The sequence below is a fragment of the Primulina tabacum genome, chromosome 16 (genome assembly GCF_025594145.1).
Source record: "Primulina tabacum isolate GXHZ01 chromosome 16, ASM2559414v2, whole genome shotgun sequence".
NCBI classification, from domain to species: domain Eukaryota; kingdom Viridiplantae; phylum Streptophyta; class Magnoliopsida; order Lamiales; family Gesneriaceae; genus Primulina; species Primulina tabacum.
Window position 1 is genome coordinate 19,366,735 of NC_134565.1, and position 26,917 is coordinate 19,393,651.

The 26,917-nt window shown below is 42.6% G+C and overlaps 2 protein-coding genes across 2 annotated transcripts; both read right to left on the reverse strand.

Moving 5' to 3' along the window:
- Positions 1-4,008: 4,008 nt before the first annotated feature.
- LOC142528389 (telomere repeat-binding protein 5-like) lies at positions 4,009-15,086 on the reverse strand. Its single transcript, XM_075633433.1, has 8 exons — positions 14,606-15,086; positions 14,346-14,516; positions 13,828-13,890; positions 13,635-13,714; positions 13,216-13,457; positions 4,594-4,920; positions 4,450-4,513; positions 4,009-4,193 (listed from the first exon to the last, which is right to left on the reverse strand). Exons 1-6 carry the CDS (start codon positions 15,084-15,086, stop codon positions 4,638-4,640), a joined length of 1,320 nt encoding a protein of 439 aa, XP_075489548.1. The 3' UTR covers positions 4,009-4,193; positions 4,450-4,513; positions 4,594-4,637.
- Positions 15,087-23,967: 8,881 nt separating this feature from the next.
- LOC142528390 (uncharacterized) lies at positions 23,968-26,542 on the reverse strand. Its single transcript, XM_075633435.1, has 3 exons — positions 25,257-26,542; positions 24,573-25,162; positions 23,968-24,486 (listed from the first exon to the last, which is right to left on the reverse strand). Exons 1-3 carry the CDS (start codon positions 26,149-26,151, stop codon positions 23,968-23,970), a joined length of 2,004 nt encoding a protein of 667 aa, XP_075489550.1. The 5' UTR covers positions 26,152-26,542.
- Positions 26,543-26,917: the final 375 nt, after the last annotated feature.

A 26,917-nucleotide genomic window follows, 5' to 3' on the forward strand; every position in this document is an offset into this window, starting at 1 on the left:
CATCCCAATGAAGCAAAATGTTTGTTTCAAGAAATGCCACCTTTTTGGAAAAGGAACTTCTATTAGATAGAATATGCAAGATGATAGAACTTGAAAAAATTCAAGATACTCCCTCAACTATAGAAGTTGAACCCATTTCCCAACAACTAGTAGTTGAAGTACAAGCTCCTAGGAAGGTCTGATAGGGTTATTAGACCACCTGCAAGATATACGCTTCTTCCTGAACAAAGCCCTGATGAGCATTGTGTTGGATGTGATCCAATGAATTTTAAAGAAGCAATATCTGATACTGATTCAACCAAATGGCTTGAAGCCATGCAGTCAGAAATTGACTCTATGTATTCAAACCAAGTCTGGATATTGGTGGATCAACCTGAGGGAATCGTTCCCATAGGGTGCAAATGGATCTACAAAAGAAAGCTTGGGGCGAATGGGAAGGTAGTGACCTTCAAAGCAAGAATGGTTGCAAAATGTTATACTCAAAGGTCAAGGAGTTGGAACCTTAGATTTGATAGCACTATCAAAGAGTTTGGTTTTGCTAAGAATCCTGAGGAACCATGCGTGTACAAGAAAGTTAGTGGGAGTGCAGTGACATTCCTAGTGCTTTATTTTGATGATATCCTGCTCATTGAGAATGATGTAGGATTACTGCAATCAACTAAAGTATGGTTAGCAAGCAAATTCTCCATGAAAGATATGGGTGAAGCATCCTATGTATTGGGAATACAAATCTATAGAGATAGATCAAAGAGGATGCTGAGACTCACCCAAGCGACTTATATCGATACCATTCGAAAGAGATTCTCTATGGAAGAGTCCAAGAGATGATACTTACCAATGTGTCATGGTATTACTCTATCTAATGCAATGTGCCTCAAGATTGATGGAGAGATAGAGATGATGAGACGTATTCCATATGCGTCAGCCATTGGTAGTATCATGTATGGTATGATGTCGACATGTCCTGATGTTGCTTGCTCTGAGTGTTACAAGCAGATATCAGGCAAACCCTGGTCCAATGTATTGGAAGGCCGTGAAAGATATTCTTAAGTACTTGAGAAGGACTAAGAGTTTGTTCATGGTCTAAGGGGGTGGAGAATTAAAATTGGAAGGCTACACTGATTCTAGCTTCCAATGAGACGTAGTTGATTCGAAATCGACCTCTAGTTTTGTATTCATGCTAAATGGTGCGGGTATCTCTTGGAAAGGTTCCAAGCAAGACACCATTACGGATTCCACCACTGAATTTGAATACATTGTTGCATCTGATGCAGCAAAAGGGGAAGTTTGGATGAGGAATTTTGTCCAAGAGTTGGATGTTATCCCTAATGGAGTTGATCCAGTTCCGGTGTACTGTGACAACACTAGTGTCGTTGCGCAAGCAAAAGAACCAAGGTCTCATCAGCTATCCAAACGTGTACTGAGGAAGTTCCACATCATCCGGGAGATTGTGGGAAGAGGAGACATATCAGTCGAAAGAGTCCCCTCTGTAGATAATGTTGCTGATCCACTTTCATAGCCCTTGCCAGGACCATTGTTTGAGGAGCATCGCAAAACAATGGGATTAAAGCTAAGGGTAGTAGGCTCTAGGGAAAGTGGGAGATTGTTAGAGTAGATGCCCTGCAAGCCAACGGTTGGCTAGGGAATTTATTGACTCAAGTGAAATAAAAAATCTTTATTTTAATATAATTTAACTTTTTATGGTCTTGTTATACTTTATCTGTATACCAATGAAACAGCATAGATAAAGTCCTTGGTTATGCTTTAATACAAATGAATCCTAATTCGATGTTGAAACTCATTTGTAAACACTGCATATTCTAAATTGATTTCTAGTCGATTCAGCCGCCTAAAACAGGGATAAAGGTCGCTTGAGCTCGAGACTAGCATCTGTGATGTTATGTACTGCGTTTCTTGGTAAGGGCATGGAGATGTCCAAACATGCAGATGGGTAGTCATATGATGATTATACCGAACAACCCTCCCTCGGACTTTCCAAGTGGTTATCATTCATTGAGAGGATAAGTTCGTGGTTATGATTGTGCACCATTAGTCCTTACGACCCTAGACAACACTGAGGCTCTATATGATAGGACTGTGCTTTGACTTGTTACCGGCTCCAAGAGAGTCATCAGGTGGCGAGATTGGGTACAGTTGCGACACATATAGGAGCCAATGCATTGTAGTCGGGGATTCACCGCTCACCTACGGGTGTGGATATCCTATGTGATCTGATTAAATAATAGTGCGTGGAATCTCTGCCAGAGTATGAGATGTACGTTAGAGAAGGAGTTCTCCAATAGTACATGCGATGCCACTATTTATATGTGTCACATAGTTATCGAATTATTATGCAACCCTCGATGAACCAATGGTTGTAGATTCGATCGGGATATATGAGATGAAGGGACCGTACTGTACGTTGATCATAATCGACTGGTTCTTGCAGGCACTATCAGTGATACCTAGGGGATCATGGGGCGATGCTACTAGACGCTCTTACCATGATCTGATGGGTGCAATCAGAAATGAGTTCTGACATTCTTAATCAAGTTGTTGATGAAAAGAACGGGGCTTACTAGGGTAAGCCCAAATAAGAATAAATATTATTTCGAATCATAAAGAGTTGTGAACCCACGGATAGCTGTATCCCTGAACCATTGAGGGTCACACAAGCACTGGTTTACTTGTTCCCGTTGAGATAATAAATTCAAGGATTTGAATTTATAGAAAACGTTGAGATAATAAATTCAATGAGTTGAATTTATAAGAAATAAGTTTGATATGATCAATCGATAATCTTATAAATAAAGTTTATAAAAGCTTATAGAAATTTTTGAGAGCATGACTGTTAAGACTGTAAAAGGAGTACATATGCTTTTTTTAGACATTGGTGATCTCGAAATTAAAATGTGCATCATAATAACAAACAAGTTGAAATTGTCACATTGATGATATTGGATCGTCGATCGGGATTATGATGAGATTAATGTAATGGGAGCATGGATCATGGAATTATAAGAGTATAAGCTCATCATGCAAATTTATTAAATTCAAATGGAATTTAATAATTAATTATATTTTAATTGAGTTAAAATATATCCCATTAAGTTTTTATAAAATATGGTATTGATTTATGTAATATGAAAATATTCATGATACCATAATTTTAGTGACTTGTACACAAAGCATATAAATTAATGCATGACATTCTCAATATATGCATCGAGATTTGGTCTAATATATGCATGCAATTAGAATCCATAGTTAGCTTAATTAATCTAAGTAAAGGATGGATTAGAAAATATAATAATGATTTTTATTATTATAATGCATGCAATTTCGGTGGAAAATATATACATTGCAAAAGCATGATTCGAAATTCTCGTGAATAATATTTTCATTGAAATTTGTTAATCGTGAATAATATTTTCATTGAAATTTGTTAACTTAATTAATATGATTAATTAAGAAAATTACATTTAGAAATATTAATAAGGATTTGATCCTTATTTACGTGAATGGCATTCAAAAGGCTTTGATGAAGGAATTCAATTTTTGGCTTTCTCAATCCCAAAAGGATGCTCTCGAAAATCCTTATTCCTTTTGCCAGAAAAATTTGACTTAGATTATTGAGTCGAATTTTTCGGGTTCTATCTATACGCGAAACATCTTCTAATTTTCTAGTGCAAATTAGAAGAGGAACAAGTAATCTGGTCGTGGACCTGATTCGAAGATTAAAGAAGGAGATCGAAGAAAGTTCGCAGGGATTTACAACAAGAGCTACATCCGCTAATACCGGTGTAGTTGGAGCCAAGTGTGAATCGTTCACCAAAGGTATAAATTCTAACACTCTATGAATGTTTTTCTTAAAATCATACGAACGTCTAAAGCAAAACATATTTTGATTGTCAAAATAAATAAACTTTTTAAAACTTCCGCTGCGTTTGGACGTGTAGAAAACCCATATCCAACATGATTCAACCAACATGCACGTTTATACTTCTCCGGCATCACTATTTTCAAAAAAGAAGGCAGGTATCGAGCTGGGATTTGAGGTGGTGTTTGGCTTGCTGCTGGGACCAGTACGCGTGAGTAGCCAAGACTCTATCCAGTAGTTCTTGGGGGACAGGCTGGCCTCGTCTTTGTTGAGGCGATATTCTTGCTGTGTGAACCAGTGTTTTCCACTTATCCTAAGAAATAAAAAGAAAAACCCAGTCAATAAACGTTTCTTCAAGCGCAAAACTCGGATGAATATGGCATCACAATTCATATTAACATTGTGTATTCTGAAAAGAATTTATCGGGCAATCATAAAAGACTTCCACCAGAAAAATGTAAGCAGTGACCGTCAACACAAAACAAAATCCGATAACGTAAATAATCATTCTAGGGGTCACCAAAAAGTCCTATGAGAGGCCGGTAGCCATGAATATTAAAATTTCTTACCTTCAAATCTACATAAGTTCTGTGCTTTGCACTATCAAAAGTTCTCAGCTTAACATCACGCCATCTGCAGTACATGAACACAAACGAGTACAATATCGGGCCTTTTTGCATAGATAACAAGTCGAACAGTGTCACCAAACATACCTCCCAGTTCCAAGTTTCTCAACAGCCTGAACTAGAGCTTCCACTTAAGAAACAGTGAAAGGTCTACGAATACGGCGCTGTGCAGAATCAGATCTCTTAGATTTCTTCAATGGAACCATGGCTAATACATCTGGTTCCATCTTCAGGACGGAGACAAGTGCTTTTAATTGTGCAGCAGGTTTCTGTAATGACATATCGGGTGGGGACAGAACTGAATCATGATCACATTCTACAACATTAATGAAATCATTTCCTGCATGCTCTGGCTGAGAATTAAGTTTCCCAAGCTGGACGCCATTTCGACTGACACCCCTGGTTGGAGGGTACCTGGTGGAAATCCCGGCAGACCGTTAGTTGTTGCAGCCTCTAACATAATTCGAGGGTAGCAGGCCAATTAGATTAGAGCTCGTCTTTATTATTGGAAGTAAAAAAATCACCTCCACAGATTATATAAAGCTTTATTGAGCTTGCCAGGTACCCGAAAGCGCAACGGAAGTTTTAAAAATTGTTTTTCAACAAGAAAACCGAGCACCCTAATGTACTAGTGTGTAGCAAATACAAAAACATCAAGATGTCATACATAGGGTGTTTAGAAGTTTTTACCTATCAATCTCAAAGATTGATGTCATGGCTCCAACTAAGATGTAAACATCTTAGCTCTTGATGGATGACAATCTACAAGCCTCCTTTCTTCAAAATTAGGTCCATCACCAACTAACTAGTTCCCCTCTTATTTTGCACTAGAAAAATAAAATGATTTTTCTTTGAGAAGTGTTTTCTTTCCTCAACAATTGAAGAAGAAAATTTTGGAGAATTTTGGAGTAAAATTTCTTCCAAGCCTGTATGGAGTGAATGGAGGATGAGTTGTCTTGGTTGTCCAAAAAGCAAAAGCAAAAAGTTGCATGTGCATGTCATGTCATTAACTCAAAAGTTGCCTCCAACCCTTCACCTTCCAAGCATGCAATTTGTTTGGGTTTGTAACAATTACAAGGCCCATGGACCTTTTTCATTTAAATGTCTCAAACATATTTGAGACCATTTAAACATTACTTGATTTTACTCAAGCCCACTAGTTTAATAATTATTTCTAATTGGGCTCCACAAGGCCCATTGTTGTTTAATTAATTCATCAGTTGAATTAATTTAATTATTTGGACTCTACTAGGTCCACTAGTGTTTAATTAATTCAACACTTGAATTAATTTAATTTAGTCCATAATAATGTTTATGAAAATCACAATTTTCAAATACATTATACGTTTGGCCAACTTTTAATTTAGGAACATTTCCTCAAATTAAAAGTTACATTCTCCTTATAGAAGTCATACTTCTATTTTTCCTCACGCTTATAAACTCCTTTATAAGCCGTTCCACATATTGAATTATTTTACTTCTCAACGTGATCTAGAAAGCTAGCACTTGTGTGGCCCTCAATGGTTCATTGATACAACTAGCCGTGGGTTCACATCTCCATGTGATTCGGACTAAACATGTCCTTATTCGAGCATACCCCAATTGCTCCATTCTTAATTATCGACTCCTTGATAACAAGAATGTCAGAACTCAAGTCTGATAGTACCCAACCAATCATGTTAAACGTCTAGCAGCATCGCTGACATGATTCCCTAGGTATCAAATGATAGTGCCTGCAAGAACCATTCAATTATGGTTAGCATACAGTACGGTCCCTTCATCTCATATATCCCGACCGATTCGACAACCATTGGTATATCGAGAGTTGTCAATGAATCGATACTATGTGTCATGTCGTAGTTGCATCAATGATGTAATCTATGAAACCCCTTTCATAATTACCACCATACTCTGATCAGAGATTTCGTACTACATACACATGAGATCACATAGGATATCCATACCCGAAAGTAAGCGGTGAATCCCCGACTACAATGCATCGACTCCTATATGTTTCGACAAAACACCCAACCTTGCCACCTGATGATCCATGAGAGTCGGAAAACAAGTCAAACTGCAATGCTAGCATATAGAGTCTCAATGTTGTCTTGGGTCATAAGGACTAATGGTGTACAACCATAAACTAGGACGTTTTCACTCGATAAGTGAGAACCACTTGGAAAGTCCTTTATGGAGGGTTGTTCAGTGCACTCTACCAGGAGCACCTATCTGCATGCTCGGACATCACAATGTCCCCTACCAATGAAACATGGTACTCACATCGCAGATACTAGTCTCAAACTAGAGCGGCCTATATCCTTCTTAGCGGCGGCTGAATCGACTAGAAACTGTTTAGAATACACAGTATTCCAAATATGAGTTTCATGATACTCATCATACGAGCATCTCATATTCTTTCTACTATTTGTATATTTAAGGACTTTATCTATGCAACTAGCATGAGTATACAGATAAAGAAATGTCAAAACAATAATTTCAAATATTATTAAAATAAAGATTGTTTATACATAAAGTTTAAACATGAACCCTCGGCCAACACTTGGCTCGACGAGCGCCTACTCTAACAATCTCCCACTTGCACTAGAGCCAACTACCCATATGCTTCAAACCCATCGATTCGTGATGCTTCTCGAATAATGGTCAAGGTAAAGGCTTAGTTAGCGGATCAGCAACATTATCTGCGGAGCCGACTTTGCAATCGAGACTTCTCCTCTTTCCACAATCTCTCGGAGGATGTGGTACTTTCTCAATACATGTTTGGACTTCTGATGAGACCTTGGCTCCTTTGCTTGAGCAATGACTCCCGTGTTGTCACAAAACACCGGGACAGGAGCAACTCCATTAGGAATGACACCCAACTCTTGGACGAAATTCCTTATCCAAACAGCCTCCTTTGCTGCAGCTGATGCAGCAATGTATTCTGCCTCAGTGGTGGAATCCACTGTACTGTCTTGCTTGGAACTCTTCCAAAAGACAGCAGCACCATTGAGCATGAATATATACCAGAGGTTGACTTCGAGCCATCGATATCGCTTTGCAAGCTAGAGTCGGTATAGCCTTCCAATTTCAGTTCTCCACCCCATAGACCTAGAACAACTTATTGGTCCTTCTCAAATACTTGAGGATGTCTTCCACAGCTTTCAAATGTGGAAGACCAGGGTTCGATTGATATCTACTCAATACACTTAGTGCGAAAGCCACGTCAGGACGTGTAGATATCATCCCATACATGATGCTACCAATCGCAGATGCATATGTAATGCGTGTCATCGCCTCTATCTCTGCATCAGTCTTGGGAGACATAGACTTGGAAAGGGACACGCCATGACACATTGGTAGATCTCCTCTCTTGGACTCATCCATCGAGAACCTCTTCACGATGGTATCAATGTATGTGGACTGGGTGAGACCAAGCAATCTTCTTGATCTATCTCTATAGATCTGTATTCCCAATACAAAAGATGCTTCACCCAAGTCCTGCATCGAGAACTTACTCGCTAACCATATCTTAGTTGATTGCAACATTCCTACATCATTCCCAATGAGTAGAATGTCATCAATATAAAGCATCAGGAACTTTCACAGCACTCCCACTAACTTTCTTATACACGCAGGGTTCCTCAGGATTCTTAGTAAAAACAAACTCTTTGATTGTACTGTCGAATCTAAGGTTCCAACTCCTAGATGTCTGCTTTAGACCATAAATAGATCTTTGAAGTTTGCATACCATATGCTCACTTCCGACAGATGTAAACACTTCAGGTTGAGACATGTAAATCTCTTTCTTAATATCCCCATTAAGAAAGGCTGTCTTGACATCCATCTGCCATATCTCATAGTCATACCATGCAGCTATGGCTAGCAATATCCTTTTGGACTTGAACATTGCAACTGGAGAAAAGGTTTCCTCAAAGTCAACTCCTTGTCTTTGAGTATATCCTTTTGCTACCAATCGTGCCTTGAAGGTCAATACCTTCCCATCCGCCCCAAGTTTCCTCTTGTAAATCCATTTACACCATATGGGAAAAATTCCCTCAGGTGGATCCACGAGATTTCACACTTGGTTCGAATGCATGGAATTCATCTCAGATTCCATTGCTTCAAGCCACTTGGATGAATCGGCATCATGTAATGCTTCCTTGAAGGTCCTTGGATCACATCCATGGTTAGGCTCATCATGGCCCTCTTCAAGAAGCAGACCATACCTCATAGGTGGTCTCGAGACTCTCTCGGATCTTCTAGGAGCTTGTATTTCCTCTCTTGGATCTTCGGGTGTGGGTTCTATAATTGTGGGTGTGTCTCGAACCTCTTCGAGTTCTATCATCTCCCATTTTCTATCCAATAGAAATTCCTTTTCCAAAAAGGTTGCATTCCTAGAAACAAACACATTTGTTTCTTGGGGATGATAGAAATAATATCCAACAGAATTTGCTTGGATATCCCACAAAGTAACATAAAATGGATCGACTATCCAATTTATCTCCCACTGCCTGCTTCACATAAGCAGGGCATCCCCATATTCTAAGATAAGAATATTTGGGAGGCTTACCCATCCATATCTCATATGGTGTTTTGTCAACTGCCTTTGAATGGACATTGTTCAACAACAGTGCCGATGTCTCAAGCGCATATCCCCAAAAGGATCGAAGCAACTCCGTGAACCCCATCATAGATCGAACCATGTCCATCAAAGTCCGATTATGACGCTCCGAAACACCATTCAACTGTGGTGTAGCGGGCGGAGTCCACTGCAAGAGAATCCCATTCTCCCTAAGATACTCTTGGAACTCGGCACTCAAGTACTCACCACCTCGATCCGATCGAAGTGTCTTGATGCTTCGTCCCAACTGTTTCTCTACTTCCCTTCTGAATTCTTTGAATCTTTCAAAGGCTTCAGACTTGTATTTCATCAAATACACATACCCATACCTCGAAAAATCATCGGTAAAGGTGATGAAGTAGGAATGTCCATGCTTAGTGGTGATGCTAAGCGGACCGCACACATCGGTATGGATCAAATCAAATAACCCTTTGGCTCGCTCCACGTGGCCCTTAAAGGGAATTTTGTTCATCTTTCTTTTTAGACATGATTCACAAGTCGTAAGAGCATTAATATCAGACATATCAAACATGCCCACTCCCACTAACTTGTTCATCTTTCTTAGGGAAACATGTCCTAATCGAGCATGCCACAATTGTGTCGAATTTAGAGTATCTTGTTTTCGCTTGTTTGTTGTTGTTATTGCTTGGACATTGTTTAGTGGAATATCTTTCAATTTTAAGGTGTAGAGATCGTTTTCAAGTTCTCCAGTACCAATTAAACATTCATTCTTGTAAATGTTGCAAACACCTTTGCTAAATAAACAAGAAAATCCATCTTTATTAAGCATAGAAATGAAAATAATTTACCAATTCAGGTACAAACAAAACATCTCTTAACATTAACTTAAAATCATTGTTCAAATGCAAGCAAACATCTCCTACGGCCTTGGCAGCAACTCTTGCTCCATTGCCCATCCTCAAGAAGGTCTCATCTTCTCTAAGCCTTCTACTTCTTCCCATCACCTGCAAATCATTACAGAGATGTGAGCCACATCCGGTATCCAATACCCAAGAAGTTGAGTTAATTGAAATGTTTATTTCAATATAGACCATACCGTTTTCAGAACTCTTCTGGGCAAGATATTCCTGCAATTACGCCTCCAATGTCCAGGCTTCTTGCAGTGATGACAAATATCAGCAGTCTTGTCAGCCTTCACTGGTATGGCTGCTACAGCGGGAATCGGAGTCTGCCTCTTCAGGGGCACGTTCTTCTTGGGGCGTTGGAAAGAACGCTTCTTTCCCTTCCCACGTGGATCGGTCTTCGTACCAGATGAAGAAACCATATAAAGAACCGGCTTCTCTTTCTTGATGGTGGACTCAAAGGTCACAAGCATGTTCACCAACTCCTCAAGGGTCGGCTCCATCTTGTTCATATTGAAATTCACCACAAAAGGATCAAACGAGCTAGGCAGCGACAAGAGCAACACGTCGGTGGTCAACTCCGAAGGCAACATCAAATCCATGCCAACGAGCTTGTCCACGAGCCCAATCAACTTTAGGCCATGCTCATGGACCGAAGTCCCATCTCGCATGCGTAAAGTGATTAGCTCATTGACGGTAGCATGCCTAAGCGGCCGTGTCTGCTCACCAAAGAGCTCCTTGAGATGCAAATGAATGTCAGCAGCATTCTTTGCATCCTCAAAACGCCTCTGCAGCTCATCGTTCATAGAAGCCTGCATATAACACCTGACTTTCAAGTTATGGTCACACCATTCCTTGTAAGTCTGCAATTCTTCAGGAGTGCAGCTAGTCGGAGCCTCAACAGGGGGCGACTCAGTCAGTGTATATGCTATCTTTTCCGAATTCAAGACGATCTTTAGGTTTCTTAGCCAAGTGAGGTAATTAGGTCTGGTTAAAACGTGTTTTTCGAGTATAGCAGATAACGGATTTCGAATCGAAGACATTGTCAAATTTGTACTGAAAAGTAAAACAGATAAATGTTAATGACTATTTTAAAATATTTGGTAAGATATAGAGTATGGACTTTTACTTTATAAATGTTTACTCCCACTGTTTTGACATCTTTCACTACCCTCTAGTGAAAACGGAAAACTCCTTTCCTCAGTAGGTACGCAAGGTCCAATTAGCGAATTATGATCCCGAAAAATATCAGCCAATCACAATTCCTAAAAGGTAGTTTCCAATTGCATCTCCATGCAACCCTCTACGTAACTTTTGTCTCACGCTTGATTAGGACCCAATAATATGACGTCGTTCATCTTTGCGTGTCAAGCCTTACCCAACGATGTTGAACCTTAATGGACGGTCGCCATGAGTTCCCTCAATAATATAAGCCGAAATCATGGGAGTTCCACGTAGTTCACATCACCATGTCAATGAATGTCACAGCTTTCCGGCACCCAGGGTCCCCCCAATAATATGAGCCGAGCCCCGAGCACGGGTAGCGTTCATCATGCACCAATTAGTCGATGGAAGATATGAAAATTATAAATAACTTTATAATTCCCTCTTTTCGGGATTGATATTAATTTTGAATCTTATTCAAAATGAGGGTTTTTAATTTTGAAAGGTCTCATCATTAATTTTATTTAAAAGCTCGCCATGTTTGATCGTATGTTTGCCGGATTCATGCAACTTTGTTATTATCATAATAATAACGCACATACTCATTATTTATAACATATCATGCATATATTATAAACAGTAAACAAAAGAAGGATGATCAATCGCCCAATACTAATGGCCCGTGTGAGCTAAGCACGGGCCTAGGTCTATTCCTAGGGAAATGCATGTGATGGAAATGCAACTATTACATAAGCTTCCAATATTTACATGTCTTCGATCTTCATAATCATCAAGGCCACCATCTTCCAATCTTGATCTTACACTATACTTATATTTATTACAAATAAATATCCATGGCAAATAGAGATACATCTCATGGGGTGGGAACGGGCCATAAACCAAGCCCACTTTAAATTTGATAAATATTACAATCATTCAACACAAAATATCCTAGCATACACCTAGCAAATTGGGCTTGGGCTTTTGATCATCCTTCATGCATAATATCACATATCATACACCATCAATTAATTATCACAAATAATTAATTGATCCAATATTATATATCTTGATCCAATCACTAACCGCCACGATTATAAACTAAATTAACAAAGTATACAAACTCATTTGTCTACTTTCTAATTAATTTATTTATAACCGAATTTCTTGTAAATCACAATTTACTATAAATAATTAAAGTCCAACTTCAATTATTTATTTTATGAGATAATATGTACAACTTTTGTGGATTTAAACTTAAGGGCCCAAAAAATCATTTTTCACCAAAAACATTTTGGCTCATTTAAATTTCACAAATATGTTTGCCATATCATGGCCCAACAACTTCAAGGCCCATGACACTTTGATATTCCAAAAAAGTTTTGGAAACCCTAGTCGTCATCGCCGTCGCCGGATTCCAGCCAACTTGCTGCCTGAAATTTCCCCAAAGACGGCCTTGATTTTTGTTGCAAAAACTCATCTCATGCGGTTAGTTATGTATAAGCTACACAAAATAGTATCCTTAGCTCTTAATACCACTTGAAAGAGGATCGATTAAGGTGCCCGAAAGCGCAACGGAAGTTTGAAAAATTGTTTTTCAACAAGAAAATCGAGCACCCTAATGTACTAGTGTGTAGCAAATACAAAAACACCAAGATGTCATACATAGCGGCGGCTGAATCGACTAGGAACTGTTTAGAATATACAGTATTCCAAATATGAGTTTCATGATACTCATCATATGAGCATCTCATATTCTTTCTACTATTTGTATATTCAATGACTTTATCTATGCAACTAGCAAGGGTATACAGATAAAGAAGTGCCAAAACAATAATTTCAAATATTATTAAAATAAAGATTATTTATACATAGAGTTTAAACATGAACCCTCGGCCAACACTTGGCTCGACGGGCACCTATTCTAACAATAAGTTCCATCAACATTAGGCCAGGTGGTGGTATGGCTTTACCAACTTGTTTGACGAGGGAAAAAATGCTGAAAATGTAGTCATTGCTAAAGAGATATTACACTTAAAAGTACAGAAACCAGCGAAATACCTAGCGAGTGGCTGAGGATCGTTATGCAGAAGTTGACGAGGTTGTTTATCAGGAAATGATTGTAATGGGGCTTGAGTAATACAGGGTTCGAGAGTAAAACCCAACATATCCATCTCGTGATCCTGAGAAATTCCGGTCTGCAACAATGTTATGTTGTCGTCTCTAATCATCTTACCCTGAAGAAGAACTCCAACCCGTAGCCCACTGCCAAGGATTGCATTCACCGCTTCCATTACTGTTTTCTGTGAAATATTAGATCCACCCGCAAAACATCACTGAAACAAGGGGACTTGAATTCCATTACAGAGAGAATAAGACAAGGTTGACCAGGAAGATTTTTAAATAATTAATATTTTGTTTGCAAATGATCACGAGTGTTGAATTCGTCAACAAGAAGAGTCTTGATAGAGTTTAAATACCTTCAGAGAACCAACAGTTGCAGTTTCTGGTATTTCAATAACTAACTCCGGAACCCTGAAAGATCTGGTCTTCAGCTTCACTTAGTCCCAAAACAAAATATTTCTAATGAGAATCCTCTCAAACGTTAAGTACGGATAGATTTTGTTTTAAAAAAAAAAACAAAAAAAATTAGCCTGTGAAAAGCTCTTGTACCTTGGGGATTGCTGGTCTGGAAGGATGCATGTTCACCAGCTGCAGAATTCTGAGTTTTGATCACTACTGCATTCAGTGTCAAATTATTTAATCTACAAATTCTATTAATCCATGCATATCTATATATGTTTGAATATTTAGTAAATCATTGCATATAACATTGTGCTTATATCCCTCTAATTTTGAGTTGAATTCAAACACAATTGAAGCGCCACATGTGCAGCAATTGCAGAAACAAATTATAGAACAGAATGGTCATTAGTATAATAAAATTATAAATTAAACATCATAAATCTTTTAAATAGTAAGATAGTCCAAACCCCACAATTGGATAAACATCATAAATCTTTTAAATTGAAGATAGTCCAAACCCCACAATTGGATAAACAAACATGAAAAAGAGGGTCAGTTGCTGCTAGACCAAATCAACACAGATTTTCATCATTCATAATTTATATCTCATCTTCCATGATTATGCACGAAGGAGTGTCTTTTAAGGGGTTGCTGGCAGAAATTACCTTGTCGTGACAGTGTCGGAGGAGAGCCTAGTGCAACTCCATTATTACCTTCGTCAGAGTTAGACATTAAGCTACATTCATAAAACTTCCTCTTTTTGAAAGGATAGTCCCTAGGTGACCTCTGTCTTTTAAAACTTCTCTTACTGCTAACGTTTTCACATCTTTCCGTATCTGAAAACATGAAATGCCAACTATAATGCACGTTACAGTTACCTAGTCCAATCATTACAGCAAAATAAATAATTAAACAGCTGACTCACCTGCATTATATCTTTCATCATCCCTCACAAGCAGAGCTACTTTATAAGGCCTGGATGCTGGCAACTTCCTAATTTTACTATCCCCAATGCGTGGTGATGGCCTAAACCTTTTAATTCTGATTCGGGGTTCAGTGAACGCAGAAGTTTTATCGTCATCATCTCTAGAAACGAACTTTATATTGTCCGGTTTAACAGGAGTGAAACCACAAGGAGAGTGGTCCCTGTAAAAGAGAATCTTTTCACCATCAAAGGATTTAACCAACCTTGAAGGCTTTTTGTCACCAGCCACTGGATGGCACAAATCAAGTCCATTACATGTCGACGAATTCGGGGGAATTGAAGATTCCATTTTTATATGTTTCCTAATTTCATGATCAGATTCAGTACCAGAAAATATCCTACGAGCTGAGGAATCAGGATTTGCTAAAGGTTTAAAAATCCCAAGTCGTAGATTGCAATCATCACGCCATCTCCAACGCATAAATCTATTTTGGTGCAGTTTTTGCACCAAAATAGTGCAGTTTCTGTACCAAATATAACATTCATCTCCAACCCATTTACTTCAAATCTTACACTAAAGTATATTCCTGTAATATTCCATTTGTTTACTATTTATTTATAAATTTAACAATATAATTATAATTAATGTTAATATTAGTTATTAAATGTATAATTTTTAAATTTAGTGATATAATTATAATTACATTTTATAATTATTGATGATTTAGTTTGTTTATCTTTTATTATAATTACATATTCTCGGATTCGATTTTTCAAATTATTGATGATTTAGTTTGTTTATCCTTTATTATATTTGCATTTAAATTATCTGAATTCGAATTTGTATTTTTATTTTAACTGTGTACTTGAATGTTTAAATATTATTCAATAAATTTGTGTGTTTGATGTTTAATTATAAAATTATTTAAAAATATATTTATAAATTTATATAATTAAATATTTTAATTTTTATTATTAAATATCTAATTATTAAAAGAATAAAAAAATATTATTTAAATATATCTAATTATTAAATTAATATAATAATAATATCATATTATTAGATAAATAATATTTATAATTCTTAAATATTTATAATTAAAAAAAAAACAAAAAAAATGAAAAAAAAAAAAAAAGAAATTACCTGCGCCAATTTGGCGCAGGGGTTCCCTCTGCCCCAAATATGGCGCAGAGGGAATGGTAGCGCACCTCCCATTGGAGCAATTCCCCTGCGTTGGAGATGCCCTCGTTAGCCAAATTTTCAGCAGAAGTATTCTTTTCAGAGCAATTAGACGTCATTATTCCAGATGCAGGCCTTGAGATCGGGTCATTATGAGACAAATTTGCATTGGGATTTTCTGTGACAAGATCAGGGAACATAAAATTCCTTTCATAGGAATCTTGATCGCAATATTTTTCTTCTACAGGATTATTTTCAGTTTTTTCTTCTTTCGCATCCGAACCTTCCACACCTTGCTCCGTTTTGGAAAATGAATCTAAGAATGGCGGAGAACTTCCCCCTTCCAACAGTAACTTTCCGCTACAGTAGCCAATAAATCAAATGCACACATTTGTCTATCATCCGCTTTTCTCTTAAACAAGCACCTCCTCTAGACCAAGTTTTAATGAAATGAAATGAGTATAGTAGGCTGAAAAGGGGAATATGACAGTTACAGTATACAATGATAGTTGATTATTACCCTGACGGATATAGCAGCTCGTGGAGTGGGAGGCACCAGATAGCCATTGAAACCATAGTCTAACCTCTTTTGCAACACCATAACTCAGAAATCATATCTGGGATAATACATAAAACAGAGAAAACCGGCATTTTCACCTTGCTGGCATATTGCTGACCATCTGTTAGCAACAAGAGCAGAGATGCCAATACAAGAATTTTTTTGTTCTTTTTTGCCGTGTGTAATTTAACGTCATAACATCTGACACGCGCAGCACAAGAAAATCAATTGCAGGGTGATATCCCATGGATGAGCCCATCAAGATCTGGCCCAAACCCCCGGCCCATATCTAAGGCCCACAGGTAGCCCACAGGTGAAGGGCCCATGACAAGCCCATGTATTCTCCTATAAATACCAGGTTTGAGCGTACGATAGGGCATTCACTATATTATTTTCAGCAGCGCCCTTAGCTGCTCCCCCATATATCCTCAGTCTCTGACTTGAGCGTCGGAGGGGCTACGCCAGGATACCCTCCTGGCCCCCTCCTAACGGTCTTATTTGTGATTTCAGGCCCAGGGTAATTTTGAAGCCCGTGTCTGGATTAGTGACGCTTGCGTGGATCGGACCCTAAATTTCCCGTGAGTATCACTTGGCGCCGTCTGTGGGAACTTTTGAGTTAAGACGTAGAGATGGTAGGGAGGAGAGGGAGTGGAAGAGCCACCTCAGCATCATCGCGTCCTCGGAGGGGACCCGAACCATCTCGCGCTGAGGCGGGACAGGAACAACCGCATCTTGAGACGAGACAAGAACAACCTCGTCAAGAGGCCAGAACTGAGCAGCCCATCCACGAGACGAGGGCCGAGCAAACCCGTCCCAATGAGAATGTGGGAAACTTGACCCTGGAACAGCTGGGCCAATTTATCACCCGAACAGTGGATGAGGCCATGAAGAGGAATCAAGAGTCTATGTTTGTAGAGGAACAAGCCGCCCATCAGGAGCGGGAGGAAAATGTTGAGGTCCATCATAGCAGGGTTGAAGAGACGCAACCCCTCCAGAGTGGGGAGATTAGTGAGATGGGAGAGATGTGGAAAGAGATAAGGAGGTTGAGGGAGCAGGTGGGAAGCAGGGCGCCGGTACCCAAGAGAGGAAGCCCTTTTTCACTAGCCATCTTGGAGGAAGGGCTTCCTCCGAATTTCCGACAATCAAACGTTGGAGAGTATGACGGACATACAGACCCTGAGGAACACTTGGGGAGATTTGAGAATGCGGCTCTGTTGCACCAATATTCGGACGGAGTCAGATGCAGGGTGTTTCTGGGCACGTTGGTGAGGTCAGCCCAGCAATGGTTTAATACCCTGCAGCCCAACTCCATACAATCGTTCGAGGATTTCTCTGCAGCCTTCTTGCACCGATTTGCCAGCAGCAAGAGGCATCAAAAGAACTATTTGAGTTTGTTTGTGATGAAACAACAAGAGGCTGAAACGTTGCGGGAGTTTGTCCAGCGCTTCAACACTGCAGCACTAGAAATACCATCGGCTACCCCTGACATCATGATAAGTGCCTTTACACAAGGACTAAGGGGAGGAGAGTTTTTTAAGTCGTTGGTCAAGAAGCCTCCGTCGAGCTATGATGATTTGTTGGCTCGAGCTGAGAAATATGTCAACCTGGAGGATGCTCAACGATACAGGAGGATGGAAAACCGGCCCGGAGGAAGTAGGGTGGAGGGAGCCGAGAGAGGTGGAAAGAAGAGGGGTGCAGGGGAAAGAGATGAGGACAGAACCAAAGATAGAAGACAATTCTCATCACATGTTCCTCTGAATAGGAGTCGGGATAAGGTGATGGAGGTGAGGGAGTCGGGGGAGAGGGGGGAGAAGTCGCAGAGGGTCGAGAGCAGTGCTCGACCTCCGCCACGGGGTAGACAAGATGGGTCCTCGTCTGGGAGTGAGCTGAGATCTCGCCCGTCTTCTAGGCGGGGTCGAGGCCCTCCATGGATACATCCGAGGATCGAAGAGCCGAGGAGAGAGGGTCGAGGTCAGGATGTCCCTCGGGAGCCCGCTGAACCGAGGAGGAGAACGAATGAGGATAATCACCCGACGAGAGGAATGATTCATATGATCTCGGGGGGTGCTACTGATGGGGATTCCGGGCGAGCGCGGAAGGCGCATGGGAGGAGGTTGGAGAATTTTGAAATATCGAGGAGTGCGAACTTACCCCATGATCCTGTCATCAGTTTTGGGCCAGAGGATCTCCGAGGCATTGTGGCTCCTCATAACGATGCCTTGGTGGTGACGACCACCGTTGCCAATTACGATGTGGCACGAATCTTTATTGATAATGGAAGCTCTGTTAATATCCTGTTCAAGAGTACTCTGGATCAGATGAAGGTGGAAGGATTTGAGTTTGAACCAATCTCCACTCCTCTATATGGGTTCGCAGGACATGCCATCCCACCGCTGGGTCAAATTGTCCTTCCTTTATCTTTGGGACATGAGCCTCGGCGGGTGACCAAGATGACGACATTTACTGTGGTGGACACCCCATCCGCTTACAATGGAATTCTGGGGCGACCGGCCCTAAAAGATTTCAGAGCTGTAGCGTCCACGTATCATCAGAAGTTGAAGTTTCCAGTGGGGAGGGAGGTTGGAGTCTTATGTGGGGACCAGAAAGTCGCTCGTCGGTGTTATGAGGGGATAGTGAAAGAAGAGGGGAAGAGGGCACGTGTGGAGGTCAATATGATTAGAAGGGGGCGAAGCGGGTTGCCCGTGGTAAGGAGAGAGGTTCATGAGGTGATGGATGAGAGGCCGGAGATCGTGACATTGGGGCCTGACAAGAAAACTCTAAGAATAGCCCCTGACCTTGACCCAGAGGTAAGGGAAAAACTTATTACTTGTTTACAAGCTAATCTCAACAGGTTCGCTTGGTCAGCCCAAGAGCTCACAGGGACGAGTCCAGATGTAGCAGAACATCGGTTAAACATCTTGCCGAATTCTCGTCCCGTGAAGCAGAAGAAAAGACACTTCGGGCCCGAGAAAGATATAGTTATAAAAAAGGAGGTGGGAGAGTTGCTCAGTGCCGGGCACATTCGAGAGGTACAATTTCCTACTTGGCTCTCGAATGTCGTTCTTGTTCCGAAAAGTTCGGGAAAATGGAGGATGTGTGTGGACTTCAGAGATCTCAACAAGGCATGTCCTAAAGATTGTTATCCCTTGCCGCGGATAGATCAGTTGGTGGACTCCACAGCCGGACACCAGTATTTGTGCATGCTGGACGCTTATCAGGGGTACCATCAAATCCCCTTGGCCGTGGAGGATCAAGATAAAGTAAGTTTCATCACCTCTGAAGGAACTTTCTGTTACGTGGTCATGCCCTTCGGACTAAAAAATGCCGGAGCCACGTATCAGCGGTTGATGGATAAAGTCTTTTCTAAGCAGGTGGGGAGGAATGTGGAAGTATATGTGGATGACATCATGGTAAAGTCTAAGGATTCAGCCCTGCTCATACCTGACTTAGTGGAGACCTTTTCCACCCTCAGGTCCTATGGGCTGAAGTTGAACCCTCAGAAGTGTATATTTGGGGTGAAGAGTGGGAAATTTCTGGGTTATATGGTGACGGAGAGGGGAATTGAGGCTAACCCTGAGAAAGTTCAAGCTATCCAAAATATGGTCTCTCCTCAGGGGCCCAAAGATGTTCAGCAGTTGGCAGGGAGGATTGCTGCGCTGGCACGTTTTATCTCGAGATCCGCCCATAGAAGTTTACCCTTTTTCCGGACCCTGCGAAAGGCGAAAAAATTTGAGTGGGGGCCGGATTGCGAGAAGGCTTTCACAGAACTGAAGGAGTACCTTGCCGAGCTTCCTGTTCTAGCCAAACCGACAGCGGGGGAGCCTTTGTGGGTATACTTATCTGCCACTGAAGGGGCCGTGAGTTCGGTCCTTGTCAAGCTTGATGGATCAGTTCAACAGCCGGTGTACTATGTTTCGCATGCACTCAAGGGGGCAGAGATCCGATACTCGGGTTTGGAAAAATTGGCTTTGGCGTTGGTAATGACAGCCAGACGCTTGAGGCCTTACTTCTTATCTCATCCGATTGTGGTGCTCACTAACAGTCCATTAGGCAGGATTCTCACTCATTCTGATATGTCCGGCCGCCTGGTTAAGTGGACTACGGAGTTGGGAGAATACGACATCCAGTATGAGCCGAGAACAGCTATTAAAGCACAAGCGTTAGCCGATTTTCTGGCTGAGACTGTACATCAGGAGAATGAGGACCCTTGGAAGGTGTATGTGGATGGTTCCTCGTCGAAGGACGGAAGTGGGGTGGGAGTAGTACTGATTTCACCAGCTGGGGAAGAAGTGAAGTTGGCTGTAAGGTTGGACTTTCGAGCATCCAATAATGAGGCAGAGTATGAGGCTGTTTTGGCAGGACTTCGAGCAGCCATAAATGTGGGAGCTACCCGGGTACTTATTTTTTCTGACTCACAGTTGGTAGCGCAACAGATGAAGGGGATGTATGATGTGAAAGATGAGAAGCTTATTGAGTATGCTCGAGAAGTGAACAGAATCAGAGAGAAATTCACAGAGATTACATTTGAACAGATTCCCAGGAAAGAAAATGAAAAGGCAGACACTCTAGCCAAAATGGCTGGAACGATGGGAAGTTGGAAGAATAGAGATGTGGTATTTCAAATCGAACTCACACCTCACACGAGTTCACCTGCAGCTGAGCAAGAAGAAGAGGATTGGAGGGCTGACATAATTGATTACCTGAAAGAGGGAAAGCTTCCTGATAACCCTCGCGAAGCTCATAAATTGAAGATAAAATGTTCACGCTATGTAATGGTTGGGGACGTGTTGTTTAGAACGTCCTTTGCAGGGCCACTTCTTCGGTGCTTAAGTTACAAAGAGGCTGATTATGTGCTCCGAGAAGTTCACGAGGGGTGTTGTGGAAATCATTTAGGGGCTTATGCATTAGCAAGAAAAGTACTGCTCGCCGGTTATTCTTGGCCCTCAGTGCTGCATGATGCTCAAGAATTGGTAATGTCTTGTGATAGTTGTCAACGTCATGCGCGGTTGAATCACCGGCCGGCCGCGATGATGAAGGCTGTCACGGCTGCCTGTCCCTTTGACCAGTGGGGAATGGATATCGTGGGACCTTTTCCTATGGCTCCTGCTCAGAAAAAATTCCTACTGGTAGCAGTTGATTATTTTTAAAAGTGGGTGGAAGCAGAGCCTTTGGCCAGAATCACTGAGAACGACGTCCTGAAATTCTTGTGGAAGAGTATAGTATGCAGGTACGGGGTACCTAGGAGGCTGATATCCGATAATGGGAGACAGTTCCAAGGGGCGAAAATCGAAGCTTGGTGTAAAGAGATGAAGATCCAACAAGTCTTTACCTCTGTAGCTTACCCGCAGAGTAATGGCCAGGTGGAGGTGACTAATCGGACGCTGGTACAGGGTCTGAAAGTTCGACTGTGCAAGGCCAAAGGCAATTGGGTGGATGAGCTACCAAGTGTCTTATGGGCATACCGAACCACTCCGAAAGAGGGAACCAAAGAAACTCCTTTCAGTTTGGTCTACGGTAATGAAGCAGTGCTCCCGGCTGAGATCGGGTTGGAATCGGCAAGGGTGATGTTTTATGACGAGGACAATGGGGCAAGACGCGCTACTGACCTTGATCTTTTGGAAGGAAAGAGGGAGGCTGCCAGCATTCAATTGGAAGCTTATAAGAATCGCATTGCACAGTCTTATAATCGGAGAGTCGTGCAAAAAAACTTTCAGGTGGGTGATTTGGTCCTGAGGAAGGTGCCAGAAGAGCAGAGGGGAAAATTGGACCCAAAGTGGGAGGGTCCCTTCAAGGTGGTCGAGAGGTTGAGCTCTGGAGCCTATTACTTAGAGAATGCGCAAGGCAAAGCTTTGAAGAGGCCTTGGAATGCTTATCACCTTAGGAAGTATTATTCTTGATTCTGTCGTCGATGTATTTTACTTTCTAAACTTTCTTTTGTAATCCATTGGAATTCAATAAAATCAAGTTCTTCTTTTCATTTCATGAATGGTGGTGTATTATGAAAGTGAGAAAAATTAAATTTTCCTGCTAAGGCATCGCCTAGCAGAGGAGCAGAGTTGGGGTGGAGAAAAATTAAATTTTCCTGCTAAGGCATCGCCTAGCAGAGGAGCAGAGTTGGGGTGGAGAAAAATTAAATTTTCCTGCTAAGGCATCGCCTAGCAGAGGAGCAGAGTTGGGGTGGAGAAAAATTAAATTTTCCTGCCAAGGCATCGCCTAGCAGAGGAGCAGAGTTGGGGTGGAGAAAAATTAAATTTTCCTGCCAAGGCATCGCCTAGCAGAGGAGCAGAGTTGGGGTGGAGAAAAATTAAATTTTCCTGCTAAGGCATCGCCTAGCAGAGGAGCAGAGTTGGGGTGGAGAAAAATTAAATTTTCCTGCTAAGGCCCGGCTTAGCAGAGGAGTTAGAGGGTGTAGATGGTGAATTTTTATTTTCCTGCTAAGGTGTCACCTGGCAGAGGAGTTAGAGGGTGATGGTGTTGATTTCTATTTTCCTGCTAAGGTGTCACCTAGCAGAGGAGTTAGAGGGTGGAGATGGTGAATTTCTATTTTCCTGCTAAGGTGTCACCTAGCAGAGGAGTTAGAGGGTGGAGATGGTGAATTTCTATTTTCCTACTAAGGCCCGGCTTAGCAGAGGAGTTAGAGGGTGTAGATGATGAATTTTTATTTTCCTGCTAAGGTGTCACCTGGCAGAGGAGTTAGAGGGTGATGGTGTTGATTTCTATTTTCCTGCTAAGGTGTCACCTAGCAGAGGAGTTAGAGAGTGTAGATGGTGAATTTTTATTTTCCTGCTAAGGTGTCACCTGGCAGAGGAGTTAGAGGGTGATGGTGTTGATTTCTATTTTCCTGCTAAGGTGTCACCTAGCAGAGAAGTTAGAGGGTGGAGATGGTGAATTTCTATTTTCCTGCTAAGGTGTCACCTAGCAGAAGAGTTAGAGGGTGGAGATGGTGAATTTCTATTTTCCTGCTAAGGCCCGGCTTAGCAGAGGAGTTAGAGGGTGTAGATGGTGAATTTTTATTTTCCTGCTAAGGTGTCACCTGGCAGAGGAGTTAGAGGGTGATGGTGTTGATTTCTATTTTCCTGCTAAGGTGTCACCTAGCAGAGGAGTTAGAGGGTGGAGATGGTGAATTTCTATTTTCCTGCTAAGGTGTCACCTAGCAGAGGAGTTAGAGGGTGGAGATGGTTGATTTTTATTTTCCTGCTAAGGTGTCACCTGGCAGAGGAGTTAGAGGGTGATGGTGTTGATTTCTATTTTCCTGCTAAGGTGTCACCTAGCAGAGGAGTTAGAGGGTGGAGATGGTGAATTTCTATTTTCCTGCTAAGGTGTCACCTAGCAGAGGAGTTAGAGGGTGGAGATGGTTGATTTTTATTTTCCTGCTAAGGTGTCACCTAGCAGAGGAGTTAGAGGGTGATGATTTTATTTGCCCTAACAGGTTAATAGTATCAGAGACAAACTCGTGAGAAGCAGTAAATTCAAATGCAAAATACTCAAGGTTGCATAAATAAAACGAGTTCGTACAGGTCAAAAGTGCGCAAAGGAAAGAACCAAATGTAAACGTCCCAAAAGTCGCATAATCCTATGGAAAATAAAACAATGCAGAAAATAACATAAATAAAGGGGCTCAATCTAGGAATCAGGGGGGAGACTCAATATGAAGCCCTCGAAGTCGATAAAGTCAGTAGGGGCGCCTGGCGGAGGATAGCCCTGAGCGTGGAAAAGGCCGACTGCACCCTCGAAACCCACCCCCAGGTAGTGAAAAGCTTTCGGGCCACAGATCTCGACAAATTCTTCGGATTTGAGAAATTCCTCTTTGAAAGAGGAGGCTTCTGCAACATGTCGTGCCTTGGCGTCTTTAAGCTCAGCCTGTGAGTTCTTTAATTCTTTCTTCAGCTTCTTGATCTCTTTAGCTTGATCCTCTATCAGCCGCTGAGACTCCTGCTTCTGTTTTGAGAGCTCGCCGCACTGGATCTGGGACTCCGACAATTGAGCTTGGGACTCCGAAAGCTCCATGGCATGCGACACTTTCATCTCATCAATAGTAGCCTGGAGCTGTTCGCGGAGAGCCTGAACCTCGCGTAATTCTTGACAAGAGCCAGATCGAGCGGCGTGAGCACGCTCGGCCAACTCCCCAACGTACATCATGCCCTGCATAAGTAGATAAGGGTGAAAAGACGATAAGAAGATCAAATGTATATTAAACATCAATCTAAAGGTTATAAGGAGAAGTATACCTCGGTGACACTGCTGCATGTCCGGCGGAGGAGGTCTGACCACCCCAGTGAACCCATGAACGCTGCATCGGCGTCGGAAGGAAGCTGATACATTATCTTCTGAGCTAGAGGAGTAGGACCCCGCCCCACGATGGCCGAATCCGAAGTGTATAGAGGATGTACCGCCGATGCGAGGGGAGGCTCCTCATCGGGCTCGGACCCCTCTGGAGAAGAGACCGATACGACAGAAATCTCAGAAATCTTGCGTTTGCCATGCTGAGGGGCTGACGGGCTAAGATCAGTGGATGCATTTTGCTTACCAGACGGAGGAGGGGACTTGGCGCGAGGAGGTGGCGAGGAGGCTCGCTCTGAGGCGGAGGAGGAGGAGCCTGCCTTCTTCTTCTTCGCAGCAGTAGGGGAGCTAGGGGAGCTAGCAGGCTTCTTCGCGGTGGTAGAACAGGAACCTGTTTTCTTTTTCTCAGCAGCAGAACAATCTTCCTTTGGGCCCATCGTGACTACCGGGGTAATGGATTTCTGGGAAACTGATGAAGAACCCCCGGCCTTTGTCTTGGAAAGTTCACGGAGAAATAGGGCGTTCATGACTCTAGTACCTGCAAGCAGAGACAAGGAACCAAATGAGAATGTTATCAAGTAACATAATAAATAAAAGAAAAACAAGAAGTATGGACAGATGAGAATATCTACCAGCATTCTCCTTCAGCTTAATTTTAACGGGACTTAACCCGGCATGACATAGGAGATCCTCAGATAGAAGTTTGGGAATGTTAAAGCATCGATCTCCTAGTACACTCATTATCTGTAGGTACTCCTCATCTTTCTTATAACTCTTGGAAAGTTTGGGTTTAGTGAAGACAGGGTACCAATCGGTAAAGCAAGTCAATTCTTTGGGTGGCTGTACAAAGAAGAAGTATTTTTTCCAGTCCTTCACATGACTGGGGGCCCCATCGAACAGTTTGTGGCCAGACCGGGAGGTTACGTAGAAAGGTCCATCTTTTGACCTGGACAAAACTAAGAAGTAGGAAAAAGTGGTGCAATTCAAAGGGAGGCCTAAAGCTCTGAATAACACAGCGAAACAGCTTATCAAACGGAAAGCATTGGGCGTGAGTAAACCTAAATGCACCTGGTAGTACTTGCTTAATTCTTGGAAGAAATCGCACAAAGGGAAACGGAGACCTGCATCAAAGTGATGCTGAAAGAAGGTATAATAGCCCTTAGGGGCTAGATAGGGCCGGTCCTCTGGGCTAGGAATGATAATCTGGTGGGAGGAAGGAATGTGCCATAAAGTTCTAAGTTTTGGCTCGCTACCGGAAGGGATGTGGGATGACAAATGACCATACCACAAGTTGTCTGCGTTAGATATGTTCATTTGTTGGGTCACGTGACGAACTTCCTTACCCGGACGACTATGAGTGGTGACTTCCTCCTCAGGAGGATCAACGGTAAAATCAGGATCGGCTAGGGAAATCTTACTCTGGCTAGACTCGCTGGACCTGCTAGACCGGCTGGACTCGCTAGACTCGCTAAACCCCTCAGTACCACCCAAAGAACTAGACTCGGAATCGGAATCGGAAGAAGACATAAGTGCTTAGGATAATCAAACAGGAAGAGGAGAGAACTGACCCGGATGAGGCAGGGGAAAATACTCAAAGCAATAAAATCCCAAGAATGGCCGAGTAAGGTGCGTTACGGCGCGTGAGGGCTGGCGTGCAAGGGCGAGGGGCGAGCTGGTGCTCGGATACTGGGCGAGCGTGGGACGCTCGGCGCTCGAGCGAGTGTGGCACGGCGGGACGAGCTCGTGGCAGGGGCGAGCGTGCGGCCGGGCGAGCTCGTAGCAGGGTATGTGCGCGGAAGGGGCGAGGCTCTCGGGCGAGCGTGCACTCGTGCGGGGCGGCGAGCGCACCGGGCGAGCGTGCTGCTGGACGAGTAGGCGCGCGGAGGCGAGCGGCTCGACGGGCGAGTGTGCGCGCTGGGCTAGCACGCAGCGGCAGGGGGCGAGCGTGCACTCGCGCGGGGCGAGGAGCGCACCGGGCGAGCGTGTTGCAGGGCGAGTATGCGCGCAGAGGCGAGCGGCTCGGCGAGCGAGTGTGCGCCCTGGGAGAGCGTCTCGGCGGCGAGCTTACGATGTGGGCGAGCGTGCACTTGTGCGTTCGGGCGAGGGCGAGCTGGATGCTCGGGCTAGGGCGAGCTTGGAGCTGGCAGGGGCGAGCGGCGAGCGTGGAGCGTGTAGGGGTGAGGGCGTGCGCTCGTGCAGGGGCGCTCGGCAGGCTCGACGAGGGGAGGCTTGGGCTCGGGCGAGGCGCGCTGCAGGGCTCGGGCGAGGCGCGCGCTGGCTAAGACGAGGCGTG

Coding starts and splice junctions, on each gene's coding strand:
- LOC142528389 (XM_075633433.1), bottom strand. CDS start 15,086: ATGCGTTGGAGATGGCGTGATGATTGCAATCTACGACTTGGGATTTTT. Junction 14,517..14,605: donor TGATGAAAGATATAATGCAG/GTGAGTCAGCTG, acceptor TCATGTTTTCAG/ATACGGAAAGATGTGAAAAC. Junction 13,715..13,827: donor CCAGACCAGCAATCCCCAAG/GTACAAGAGCTT, acceptor TTTGGGACTAAG/TGAAGCTGAAGACCAGATCT.
- LOC142528390 (XM_075633435.1), bottom strand. CDS start 26,151: ATGTCTTCTTCCGATTCCGATTCCGAGTCTAGTTCTTTGGGTGGTACT. Junction 25,163..25,256: donor TAAGCTGAAGGAGAATGCTG/GTAGATATTCTC, acceptor CTCTGCTTGCAG/GTACTAGAGTCATGAACGCC. Junction 24,487..24,572: donor CATGCAGCAGTGTCACCGAG/GTATACTTCTCC, acceptor CTACTTATGCAG/GGCATGATGTACGTTGGGGA.